The sequence below is a fragment of the Salvelinus namaycush genome, chromosome 33 (genome assembly GCF_016432855.1).
Source record: "Salvelinus namaycush isolate Seneca chromosome 33, SaNama_1.0, whole genome shotgun sequence".
Classification (NCBI taxonomy): Eukaryota; Metazoa; Chordata; class Actinopteri; order Salmoniformes; family Salmonidae; genus Salvelinus; species Salvelinus namaycush.
This window is the reverse complement of record NC_052339.1, coordinates 10,892,930-10,905,354: the sequence shown is the minus strand read 5'-3', so window position 1 is coordinate 10,905,354 and position 12,425 is coordinate 10,892,930. Positions and strand designations below refer to the sequence as shown.

At 42.4% G+C, this 12,425-nt stretch overlaps 2 protein-coding genes across 4 annotated transcripts in view; both read right to left on the bottom strand.

The window, feature by feature from the left end:
- The window catches only part of LOC120027756 (rho GTPase-activating protein 12-like), an 88,400-nt gene extending 86,755 nt beyond the window's left edge, over positions 1 to 1,645 (bottom strand). Inside the window, exon 1 of one of the 3 annotated variants that reach the window (XM_038972773.1) lies at positions 1,492 to 1,645. The gene's annotated coding sequence lies outside the window, so the exon portion shown is untranslated. The remainder of the gene's footprint in view (positions 1 to 1,491) is intronic. The other 2 variants (XM_038972771.1, XM_038972772.1) reach the window with 2 other exon arrangements.
- Positions 1,646 to 2,750: 1,105 nt separating this feature from the next.
- Positions 2,751 to 12,425, bottom strand: part of LOC120027834 (kinesin-1 heavy chain-like) — a 31,263-nt gene continuing 21,588 nt past the window's right edge. The window contains exons 15-25 of the mRNA XM_038972891.1: positions 11,668 to 11,811; positions 11,159 to 11,347; positions 10,797 to 10,914; positions 8,433 to 8,488; positions 8,135 to 8,244; positions 7,911 to 8,012; positions 7,600 to 7,732; positions 6,544 to 6,648; positions 5,900 to 6,116; positions 5,521 to 5,650; positions 2,751 to 5,281 (exon numbers count right to left, since the gene is read on the bottom strand). Of these exons, the coding sequence (XP_038828819.1) occupies positions 5,532 to 5,650; positions 5,900 to 6,116; positions 6,544 to 6,648; positions 7,600 to 7,732; positions 7,911 to 8,012; positions 8,135 to 8,244; positions 8,433 to 8,488; positions 10,797 to 10,914; positions 11,159 to 11,347; positions 11,668 to 11,811 (1,293 nt within the window). The 3' untranslated portion in view covers positions 2,751 to 5,281; positions 5,521 to 5,531. The remainder of the gene's footprint in view (positions 5,282 to 5,520; positions 5,651 to 5,899; positions 6,117 to 6,543; positions 6,649 to 7,599; positions 7,733 to 7,910; positions 8,013 to 8,134; positions 8,245 to 8,432; positions 8,489 to 10,796; positions 10,915 to 11,158; positions 11,348 to 11,667; positions 11,812 to 12,425) is intronic.

The window sequence follows — 12,425 nt, the reverse complement described above, 5'->3', positions numbered from 1 at the left end:
ACTCATTGAAGACTGAATGCGGCCCGAGGGGCAAAATCTGTTTGACACCCCTGATCTTAAGCATCTGCTTATTGTGACGATCTCTCCATCCATCCACAGCCACACACTAAATGGATCGGACAAACTGGGGGACCTGTCCTACGGTCTGAGGATGATGGACGGATTATCATTCTGTAAGGAACATTAACTATGTTTTCATTTTCACACATCTGCGCATCGCTGGCCACACAAGAACCACAACACTGAGATTCTACATGCCTTTGTCCCAGTGGTTCTATTGGAAACAGAATAACAGATGTCACCAAGGCTGTGCGGTAGCCAACAACATGTGCATATAGGCCTACTGCTGTTCAAATGTTTTCCAATTGTAGTTGTAAATTGGTGTGTGGATGGGGATAAGTAAATGGTGCAAAGAAGCATTGCATTCAACAACTTGTCAAAGCAAAAACATGGATTTAATATCTTTGAGTTTTGGTTGTTTTTTTGTAGAACCACCTGCAACTGGAAACGGACATTTAACCGAATCAAAAACGAAGAAAGTATCGCCAAGAAATGGTTAGTTTATAAATCTATGGCGGTGGTTTCTATGGGGCTTTCCTGTAACGCCCAGTAATGGACACCAAAAATCATGTAACTAGGCTCTAGCAGACCTGCTCTGACTTGGAGCCAAGGCAAGGTCTTGGGTACTTTTCAGCTTTCATTTACACAACAATGGCTAACTGTGAACTTTAACACCGTTTCACAAAGCAACAGTCTTGAATGATGGAGGTTGTTGATTCTGCTCGCCAGTCTTTTATTCCATAACTCCAATGGAAACACAATAACACTAGAGCTAACATTAACATAAAACACTGGCGACACGCTGGTGTGGTGGTAAGTCTAGATGGAAAAGCACCATTGAAATACAACAAAAGGAGTTTAATCCATATTCAATTTCAACAAAAGACCCCGACTAGACAGAAACGCTCATTCCCAAACCAGGAAAGTCTGGCTAGTGCCACTAATAGCCACTAACGTTAGTTGTGGTGCAGACAAAGCTGAGGAAAAATGATCCCTTTAAGAAACATTTGACACAGATGTGATTAATATCAAACTATTAGACCTGTTAGGAATAATTTGCTTACCAATTGTAAGCTACCTATGCTAAGAAAGCAATGCGTTGTACAAAAATGTAGCCAGTGTATCACGTGAAAAACCCCGTACAACCAAAACAATACAGGCACCCCAATATCACCCAACGACAAAACAACCCCCGCCATGATTGTGTGCGTTATAGCCTAAATATCAAAACAGAGCTCACGTTTATAAATATAGTTATGTTACTGCACCACAACAGTAGGTTCCAATGCACCCCTCTGTGAAGGAATTCGAGGTCGAAGAAACAAAAGTAGCCAGTCGTTTTGCAACTATGCATTACAACAAGGTAACTCTGGAAGTAACCAATAACTATCTGCAGTCTTGCGATGAATGATGTAACGTAAGCCTACACACCTTTTTAACGGTATCTTCTTTCTCTTCAAAGAACTGGCCAAATGCGGTTGTTTTGTGCGGAACTTTTCCTCCAGGTATTACAGTGATCTTAGCTGCTCCAGTATGCGACTCGAGTACGCTAGCTCTGTATTCCCAATCCCCCGCCTCGTTTTCACTCTGCCGTGGTGCTATCGTTTGTGAGCGCTGGGTTGGTCGGTTCTCCCACCCTGCCTGCCTGCCTGCCAGCCAACTTTGATGGACGATAGGCTACTCCTGGCATGCCATCTGGTGGTCAATAGTCTCACCTAGTGGTAGTAGGCTACCACTGGCTTTCCTTGAAAGCTATTCTACCAGTCTTAATTTTGAAAATAGGTTATTTGTTCAAAATTAGAGTTTAATTTGAACAAATGTGGTTTATTGGTTTAGCCTATAGGCTACTATATCCCATGCCACATGTGTAACGTGATGGGGTTGATATGGGTATCTTTTAGTTGCAATGATCTGACAATTCAAATACAATGGTCTGGTGATCATCAAGACAGCTCCATAAAGAAAGAGCTCCTAATTTACCGTCTCGGTTTCTTGAGTCACCATCGGTTACCATCTCAAGCCAAATCTGTGACAGACGTTTCAAGACTGCCCCACAATTATCTAATTATTTAATAATAGATTACGGGGGATTTGGAGTTGCCAAATTAGGATTTGGTTTTGTCCAAATTATCTGCACCAAAAATAAATCAGTATTCTTTCTAAGAAAAGTCAGTCTTTCTAAAAGCCAGTCCTGGCAAAGCAATTACTGAAACCATATCACCAAAATGTACAATAGCTTGTTTTTCACTCATTCCGTTATTTGATCGTGTGTGACAGTACCATAGCGTGCTCTGCTGGTGTGAATGGGCCAGTGCATCCAACGGCCCATTACCTGCTACAGAATGCAGGTAATCTACTGGTAGGGCTGGGCAACAAGCATTTTTAAACTACATGTACTATTCTATCAGACAAGGGTGTAGTCTTGACTCAGTCAGTATGATATATGGACCCCATCCTTTCCATGTGATACAGAATGGATATGATTGTGAGTAAAAACTCCAACCAAGAGGCAACATTCACTTTTAACAAAGAAGCAGGTTTATCAACTTCCACTCGCCTCCGAGTTGCTGAATTTCCTCTCCACTTAGCAACTCAATTCATTGACCTTGGAAAGCAAGGTTGGAGAGCGTTTCCTTCCCATTCCTGATGAAAAAAGTTGACCACGATAAATGAGTAAGCAGTGCACGGACTTCTCTCTTTGAGACTTTATTGGTTTCAACTCTAGGGTAAAATCTTGGGAACCAAGGCTACAGAAAGCACTTGAGGATAACGATGTGCAGAACACTGCAATGATCTCCCTAGGGTTATATATAAAATATACACACACAATTTGCATCATACACAGACAGTGCAGACCATCGTAACCTGGCCAGACCACGAGTTCTCAGACAATATTTTTATTATTAGTTTACAACCCAAAGACTGAACAACTCCGGTTATGCTTCGCTTGTTTGTGTTTTTCCTTTTGCAGAATCGGTATTTGAGCGGTCCTTTATGGCAGGTACAGTTACGACACTTACAGTTGTAATCCAAGATACATTGCAAAAAGTGCTTCAGGCTACATTTCAACTTCAAATATCACACATGACAAACCAAAAGTCAGGAGACTGATTCGTTAGTTTTAGTTTGTTTTACTTTTTTTTTAATGCAGGTCCCACTCCCTCACTTAAACCTTGTGTAGTTAAATCTTCTTCACAATAACTGATCCATATTGCACTCACTATAGTCAGGTCTGTACAGCACTGGGCTATACCAGACAGTCTTTGCAGATGCTTCAGTTTTACACACAGTATGGGGAAGGAAGGACAATGTTTTGGATCATTTCATTTTCTGAGAGATGGACACAAATAGTCAAATCAATAACGGTAAACAAAAAAAAACTATTTAGGTAGTTAAAAAAATGGCAGCGTCTAAAGCTTTCATCCTGCCTACACACCAATAAATAACTCAGATGCCATCTATCGACTGTAGCTAGGGGAGGATGGTGTTATGAAGATAGGTGACTGCGTGGACAAGACAGGCTCCGTTCCTACATCCACATTAGCATCCCACTTAGAATGTAATCTTGTTCACTAGACACTATTAGAAGCAGACAAGGTTACTTAGAATGAAGCAATGCATTGGCTAGTTTGGACATGCGAGTGTAGACGCAGATCCCAATTCACCACTCCCCCAAGCAAACCCCTGCCTCGTTAGCCTACATACAAGAGACAGGTGTGCAGAGTCATAAAATGAAAAAGTTGGGCCGCTGAAAAATTTTGATGACAGATTCAGACACCGATGAAAAAAAGTTGAACACAGAGAGAAAAACAGAATCACTCAAAATGTATGCCCAAACCACACAACTACACAGGCAGTAGGCACAGAAACAAGACACTATGAAACTCATGATTGGTCTAAAGTGAGGGGCTCATACGAGTTCTCAAACAAACTACTACACACTAACCAATGGGAAATAAAATAAAAAAAGTCAAAGAAAAACCCATTTCTACAATTTTGTCGGAGAACATTTGTTTAAACGTCATCTTCTATATAGAGCATTATCTAACATGTCCTTATGATACGCGGAGTAGAGGGATAAGCTGGCATAGTGACACATCATGAACTTGACAAATTCATCAGGACAGTCAAGCATCTAGAACAATCTTTTTGTGGTCCGAGAAGTACTTTTCTCTTCAGTGATAACATTGACATCAGTAGGACAAGATGTGTTGCATTTCTTACATTTTACCAAAGGGGATACGCAGCGCTTGCATATGCTGGTATTGATATACATTGATTCGGGAACATTGCAGTTCAACCATTATAAAATGTCATCATACAGTACATTAACATGGAGTGAATAGCTTGGACTTAGATAGGCGTGACACTGAAGCAGCTTCATTTTCTAATGAGACAAAATCTCACTTTTTGCCATTCTCCTCACAGTTGTCCTATCCAACAGGATTCATCTCAAATTGCTCCCTATTTAGTGCACTACTTTTGACCAAGCTCTTGTAGTGCATTAGAAAGAGAATAGGATGTCATTTTCTGTCAATCACAAGTGCATGGTCCTGAAGATGTGTTCTACTACAGCATTTTAGTCCCGTAAGAAACAAACGTCAAAGAGAAAGTAAAAATGTCAGTGCTCAATCTAATTGTACAATAGAGGACAGTAGTGTATTTGTATACCTTTGATAAAGCTTATTTTAATCTAGACAGGAGGGTTAATTTGATGATATACTGTACATGGATAATCAGGCTAGGATGCTTCTCAGCAGATTTTCCAAACTTTGTCTTTTTTTATTTTTTATTATTATAATATTTTTGGGGGAGAACCTGCGACAGCATACATTCAACGTGGCAAAGTGCAGACTAAAACCTTTTAGGACATTAAATGGACAAACTGCTGTGCGACAGATCAAATGGAAGACCTACGAGTACGCATTATTAGTTACATGTTGTTCATTTCGCCAGGCGCCAAGATCGCACTTTTATTCGATTGTTTGATTTTTGTCTTTTGTTTTGTAAGGAAATCAATTTCATTCAAACAAAAAGGATCAGGAAAAAGAACTGTACAGCCTGTGTCTATTTCTTACACATATATATAGATTATAAACGTTGATACTGGATGAATCGTCCCATGTCATGTGACAAGTTCTGTGTAGTGGAATGCCAGCTCCTGTGGGTGATCTTTGCATCTTAGTCTGACTGTGAATATGTTGTTTATCTTCTTCAGCAACTGAAGGACAAAGAGAGACAGAAGACAAAATGAGTGGAGGTAAAGCAAGACTTGTTTAAGCTTTGGCTGGTCTATAAAAAAACAGGGTCGTGTTCAGTAGCAAATCTGTTTGCAACGGAAAAAGAGTATCTATGTTCTTATTGGACAAATTCAGGTAGTGCCTCCCGGTTTCAAAACATTTCCTACCCAACCGAACATCCGACTGGCTCAGTAAAGTCTTCTGAGAGGCCTCGACTTACTTCTTGCTCCTTCATTGCGTGGCCCCTCCTCCTCTGATGGCGGTGGGCTGGTTGTTGAAGAGCCCAGACCGGTTGACGTTGGGGTGGGTGGGGGATGCCACAGGGGGCTGGCCAGGCCGGATAGGTTTGGCTGGGGAGGACAGAGGCACAGCAAAGTTTACATACCATCAAAGGAACACTAATGGCATCACTATTTAGCGTCTGAAAAGACCAAACTGTAATGTAAGTGTATTTATAGTATTATAGACCAAAACATGATGTCAGGCAGAACAAAGGACAGATCTCTCAGGGGGAAAAAACGAGCGTTAAACTTTTAAAATCAGTGTGTGTGAATATGAATGACTGTGTGTGTATGAATACACGTGTTTATGCTCCTCACCGATCTGAGCCGAGTGGCCCCTCCTGGCCATGTTCTTAGCCCTGACGGCCTCCTTGATGCGGTCCACCTCCAGCTGGTAACGTTTGCGGTCGCGTGCAGCGTTCTCTTTGGCCTCCTTCAGGGCAGACTCCAGGGCCTTGACCCGCTCAGCTGTAGCACGCAGGCGCTTCTCCAGTTTAGGAAGCTCACAGCGCAGGTCGGCATTATCACGCACCAGCTGGGGGGGGGGGGGGGGGGGGGGGGGGTGTATAGTGAGTGAGCGAAATGGACAGAGGCCAATCATACAGGATTCACTCACTAATTAATTTGTTCTTTCTTTCAGTCACATTGCAGTTGTCCTTGGTATCTTTTCGATGTGTGACGAACATTTGTGTTGACAGAAGAGTACTTGTATCTTGGAGTAATTTGGCATGTCTGTAACAGAGCCTTCCATTACAATAAAGGGCTCTGATCTGTGCCACAGAATGAACAGGCATAGAGCCCATTACGGCATCATTGAAATGAATGGGGACGTGCATTCTGCTCATTCTAATTCTGTGGTCTGTACCTGCTTACTGACTTCAGTGAACCATACCATTCGATCATAGCAGGATACTTCTCTGCCATGGAAGAACTCATAACATCAGATGTATGTGTTTGTTTACCTGTTTGTGGACCTTTGTAAGCTGCTCCAGGTTGTTCTCCAGAAAGGAGATCTTCTGTTTCTGAGCAGCACTGCCCCCTGTATCATCAGAGTCCATCTCAGCACTCTGCAGAAAACATACATTATTGCAGAACATTTCGTTTAACAGCACATGTATCATTCACTCTCCATCTATTTATCATTTATGAGACACACGCTTCTCCATTTTCTGTGAAAGGCACCATTAAAGCCACAAGTTCAGAGTTTGAAATGAGCACTGGGAAGCAGTAAATTAATATACCACATTAATATGCCTTTCACTGACCCATAGACTTTCAAGGTCGGAATGTTGGTACCACAAGCTCATCACAATTATAAAATACCACAAATATCACATTTGTGACTCAGAGCTGATAAATAGGACTTTTAATCTAACTTATTGAAGTGATCCAGGGTCACGCGTTCTCTCCTCTCCATCTTATCTATGTGAGCCAGCTAGAGCCTGAAGCCCGAGGGTTGGTGAAGAACCTCATAATAGTCTCTGAATCACAGCAGCATAGCGTCTGTGTCCTAAATGGCACCCTATTCCCTATATAGTGCACTACCTTTGAGCCTATCAGCCCTGGTCAAAAGCAGTCCACTATAAAAGAGAATAGGGTGCCATTTGGGACACAGACAGCATCTTATTTAAATCTTTACCTTTGAAGAAGAGAACTACAGGCTGCCCTAGTTACCAAAGCCTCCCTCTTTTGTCTGGTGCGGAGGTTCATTAAACATTCAACAGGGTAACAGGCCAGGATTGGAAGGGAACAGTTTTATTTAACGGAAAAGTCTACACCTGTTGTATTCGGCGCATGCAACATCAAATTGGATTTGAACGTGGATCCCGCACTGTCCAGGTGATGATGGTACTGTGCAATGTAAGGGCAATATTATGTGAACATTGTTCATTACATAGGGCTGATAAAGTAACTGATTCATATGGTTCCTTCTAGGTCTTTCTAAAATGCTAATATGGGGGGGGGGGGGGGGGGGGGTGCATCTCTCGCTTGTAAAAAGCTAACACAGTGTGCTTTACCTTCTTGACTCTGGTAGCCAGGTCTTGAACAAACAGCTTTCTGAGGTTGTGTAGGGTCTGGAGCTCCTTAGCCACAGTCTCCTCCAGTCCCTTCAGGTCTTGTCTGGCCTGCTCTCTCCTGTCCTGCATCACCCTGTAACACACACACAACCAGATCGGTGATTACCCATTGCCACGTCACCGCTGTTCATATGGCTGCAGACAGTCATTTATTTCTTCTCATTTATGCAGAGAAATCAGCTAAGGACAAATGATAGTGTGTGAATACTGATTGTGTGTGTACGATGGCAACTGGATGGGTGTTTACGCACGTGAGCTCGTGCAGCTTGCGGCTCTTCTCCTGGTCGGTGGACTTGAGCTTCTCGTGTTCCACCCTCAGACGCTTCTGCTCCAGCACGATCTCTTGGTTCAGACTGGAGAGAGACAGATACAGACATAGTGAGACAGAATCTAACTACAAAATAACAGTTGTTCCATGTGTCGTCGTTGTGTCCGATGGGCCTCAAGGATTTATTGTGCGCGCGTGTTCTCTTACTCCTGCAGCTCAGTGATGAGTTTCTCCTTGCTGTCCAGCTCGTCTCTCAGGCTGCTGATCTGTTTCTGATGGGCCTCACGGTGAGACTGGATCTGATGCTCAACCGCCTCCTAGGAACAACAGACATTTGGTATATATTTGGTATATTTATCCCATACAGGAATCAAATATACAATCATGGAGAATCTTGTAGACAAATGCAACTGATTACAAACACAAAAAGTTAGAATAATCTGAATGACCAGTTATCAAGTGAGGAAAGAATAGCCTGTCAGGAAAAATCCACTGTTGGTCATACCTTTACTTCAGTGGCAGTTTGGACCTCGTTCTCCTTCTCCATAGCCTGGACTTTCTCTGTGAGGGGAGAAAAGTAGGTGTGTGTCAGCAATCATTTCACCACTAGATAGTGATATACTGTTCAGGGCTTGACATACAGGGCAGCCCGCTGGCCCGGGAAGGTTTGGGGAAACCCCCCGGGCCAGTTGATCATCCCTGTCCGTGGTCCGCTCAGGCTAGTGAAAAAAAATAGTGAAATAATACCATCTATAATCTAAGCTATAAAATGTATTCAAAAACAGATGGATTCCCGAAGCTGTTTGTTATTCCGATTATTTATCACACGGGCACTGCACACATATAGCCTATAATCTGTCGGGCAGAGAGTGTGCAGCTCTCAAACAGCTGGTTGTTGTGTGGAGCAGCTCACCGAAGACCGACAGCGGTAGGGGCAGGAAAGATGTTCAAAGTTATGATATATACCAGTAAATGCTAAGGCAAGAACGCAAACCAGGTATTTAAAAAGTTCAAAATATTGGTTGAATATTTGCGATGCGCAATTTAGTCATCTTGGAATAGCCTACCTTGAAAATGTGACATTTTCTCTAGGCTATTTGGTCCTTGAAAAAGACATTGAAGTTATGGTAGCCGATTTAGAAGTTCTACAGCTCCAATATATACTAAACAAAAATATAAAAGCAACATGTAAAGTGTTGGTTCCATGTTTCATGAGCCAAAATAAAAAGACCCCAGAAATGTTCCAAATGCACAGAAAGCTTATTTGTCTTAAATTGTGCTCAAATTTGTTTATATCCCTGTTAGCGAGCATTTCTCTTTTGCCAAGGTAATCCATCCACCTGACAGGTGTGGCATATCAATAAGACGATTAAACAGCATGATCATTACACAGGTCCACCTTGTACTGTGGACAATAAAAGGCCACTTTAAAATGTGCAGTTGTCACAGCACAATGCCACAGATGCCTCAAGTGTTGACGGAGCGTGCAATTGGCATGCTGACTGCAGGAATATCCAACAGAACTGTTGCCAGATAATTTAAAATGTTAATTTCTCTACCATAAGCCGCCTCCAACATTGTTTTAGAGAATTTGGCAGTACATCCAACCGGCCTCAAAACCACAGACCACGTGTACCTACGCCAGGCCAGGACTTCCACGTCCGGCTTCTTTACCTGCGGGATCAGCTGAGACCAGCCACCTTGATAGTTGATGAAACTGAGGAGTAGTTGTGTCTGTAATAAATCCCTTTTGTGGGGAAAAAAACTATTCTGATTGGCCGGACCTGGCTCCCCAGTGTTTGTGCCTACGCGCTCCCAGGCCCACCCATGGCTGTGCCTCTGCCCAGTCATGTGAAACCATAGATTAGGGCCTAATAAATAAAAAAAATTTTTTACATGTACTGATTTCCTTAAATTAACTGTAACTCAGCAAAACCGTTGAAATTGTTGCATGTTGCGTTTATATTTTTGTTCAGTATAATTATTCTGTAATTTCATTTCAGGGCTCGAAACAGCAAGATGTAGCAGCTTTCCTTTGTTTCCTGTCATTTCTATTGAAGGGTGTTGCGCTGACCTGTTGCGCTTATATGACGTTGAAGCCAACATTCGACTTGGTTTTCCATACAAAGCGTTCTATTACAAAGGAACACCTTTTTTGGTCGCTTCATTTTAAAACATGATGCAATAACATCTCAAATGGCGAGTGACTAGCTACCACATGGACAGGCTTCATTAGAACGTTTGTGTCGGGAGCATGCTGTCTATTTAGTAAGGCAATGCCCACATTGACATATTTTAGCATGTAAAAATAATGTGAATCTCAATACATAATGCCATTGGATAGGCCTATTAAAGAAAGTATTATTCTTAGTGGTAACGCATACTTTTTTTCTGCATCATTTTCTTCTTTTCTATAGGCTATTACAACAATTACAAATAAAATGTAGGTCGTTGAAAATTACAATGAAGTCCTTGAATTTGACTTAATGTCTGTATGAACCCTGTATAGGCTCCTTGCTCAGCCCACAAATGAAAGATAAAATCACCTGCTATTGAAATTATGAACACATCATTCGCTTTCCTGTCAGATCTTGACCCGGTATTATTATTATTTTTAAAATCGGGCCAGTAGCACTGACCCGGTGTGCCACTAGCAAATTTACCTGAATGTCAAGCCCTGCTGTTGAAAAGCTGGGTGTCAACCTGTAGCCAAATGTGTCCGGTTTGTAAAAAGAATATTTAAAAATACACATTTCAATAACGAATGTGTGATGTGCCATCTTGGGGACAGGTCTTCCTTGGTTAAGAGGGATCTTCCTATTTGAATAAAGGACGAATAAATTATAAAAAAATGTAAAGTTGTAGTCACCCTGAGTGCTGATCTTGACCAGCTCCTCATTCAGAGAGTCTACGTTCTCCTCCAGCTGTCTCTTCTTCTGCTCCACATTCTGAAGGTACTCTGTCAGGGACTTGATCTTAGCCTCGTGCTGCAGGAGGAGACAGCAAGAGAAAGTGAAAAGGGAGCAATAAATGGAACCAGGATTGAATCCATTCCATTTAATTCAGTGAATTCAGGAGGTAAACTGTAATCACATTCCCAAATCCAAATTTCCCTCATTGCTTTTCATTCAATTAATTGAAATAGACGTGATTAGAATTTCATTTGAGTGACAGCCACCCTGTGACACCCTCCCCGAGCCCTCTGTTCCAGATGACGTCAACGATGGTTACCTGGGAGATGCGTAGCTGACAGGCGGCCAGCTCCTTCTCGTTCTCGTCCATCTTCTGGTTGCTCTCGGCCTGGGTGCTCTCCAGCTGTTTGCTGCGTTTCACCATGGTCTTCACCTCCGACTTCATCTTACTGATGTACAGACGAGCCACTGTAAACTCCTCGTCTATCAGACCACTGCCCTCGTGTTGCTGGGAGGGGGAGAAAGGGGGAGGAGACGAGGTAAAGGCACAAATGTTAGACTCAAATGTCACCGTGCAAAAGACATACACCAGACAGTTTAACTAATGCATCAGACAGTTTAACTAATGCAAGGTTTAGGAGGAGGTTACGTATATTTGGGATGAGGTGAGGTATGGTTTGGGATGAGGTGAGGTATGGTTTGGGATGAGGTTAAATGGTACATATAAGAGCCACACAGGCTCCCCCTCTTCCCTGGAATTCCACAAAAGTATCCCAATCCTGGGCTTCCCTTCCATGACTGGCTGGTGTGGCACTGAATGAGGTGTACCTTGATGTCGTTGCTGCCCACGGCGATGCCTATCTCTACCAGGTCTTTGAGCAGCGATGACATCATCTCAGTTACCCTCTTCTTCTGATGGTTGGTCATCTCCTTCAGCTTCTGCAGCTCAGAGTCAATGGACACCAGGATACTCTGAGGAGGACAAACAGGACAGGTTGATTTCACAAAATGCCAACCAACTTTGTTCACAACGCAGTGAACTCTTACACACTATTCAACTCCATGCTAATCAGGGACTTAATGATTCAACAGCTGACCTGGGACATTAGCTGAGTGGACAAGCTAATCAATGACATTGTTAATTGATTAATCAGGGTTACAGGGTACAATCTTCAAATTCCTAGAATTTCCTATTCAGTTTATATCATATTTTCATTCGTTATTTTCCATATATCTATTTCTTTAAAGGGCTTCTGAGTGGTGCAGCGGTCTAACACTGCATCTCAGTGCTAGAGGCGTCACTACAGACCCTGGTTCAATTTCAGGCTGTATCACAACCGGCCGTGATTGGGAGTTCCATAGGGCGGCGCACAATTGGCCAAGTGTCGTTAGGGTTTGGCCGGGGTAGGCCGTCATTGTAAATAAGAATTTGTTCTTAACTGACTTGCCTAGTTAAATAAAGGGTCAATTAAAAAATATGCTGTACCTGCGATAGTTGGCACATAGTGATCAACAAAGGTGAGTTATGTGTGTGAATGACGTTGTTCTTTCTCCTTTTTTAAATAAAAGTTATCAAATTTCCAACA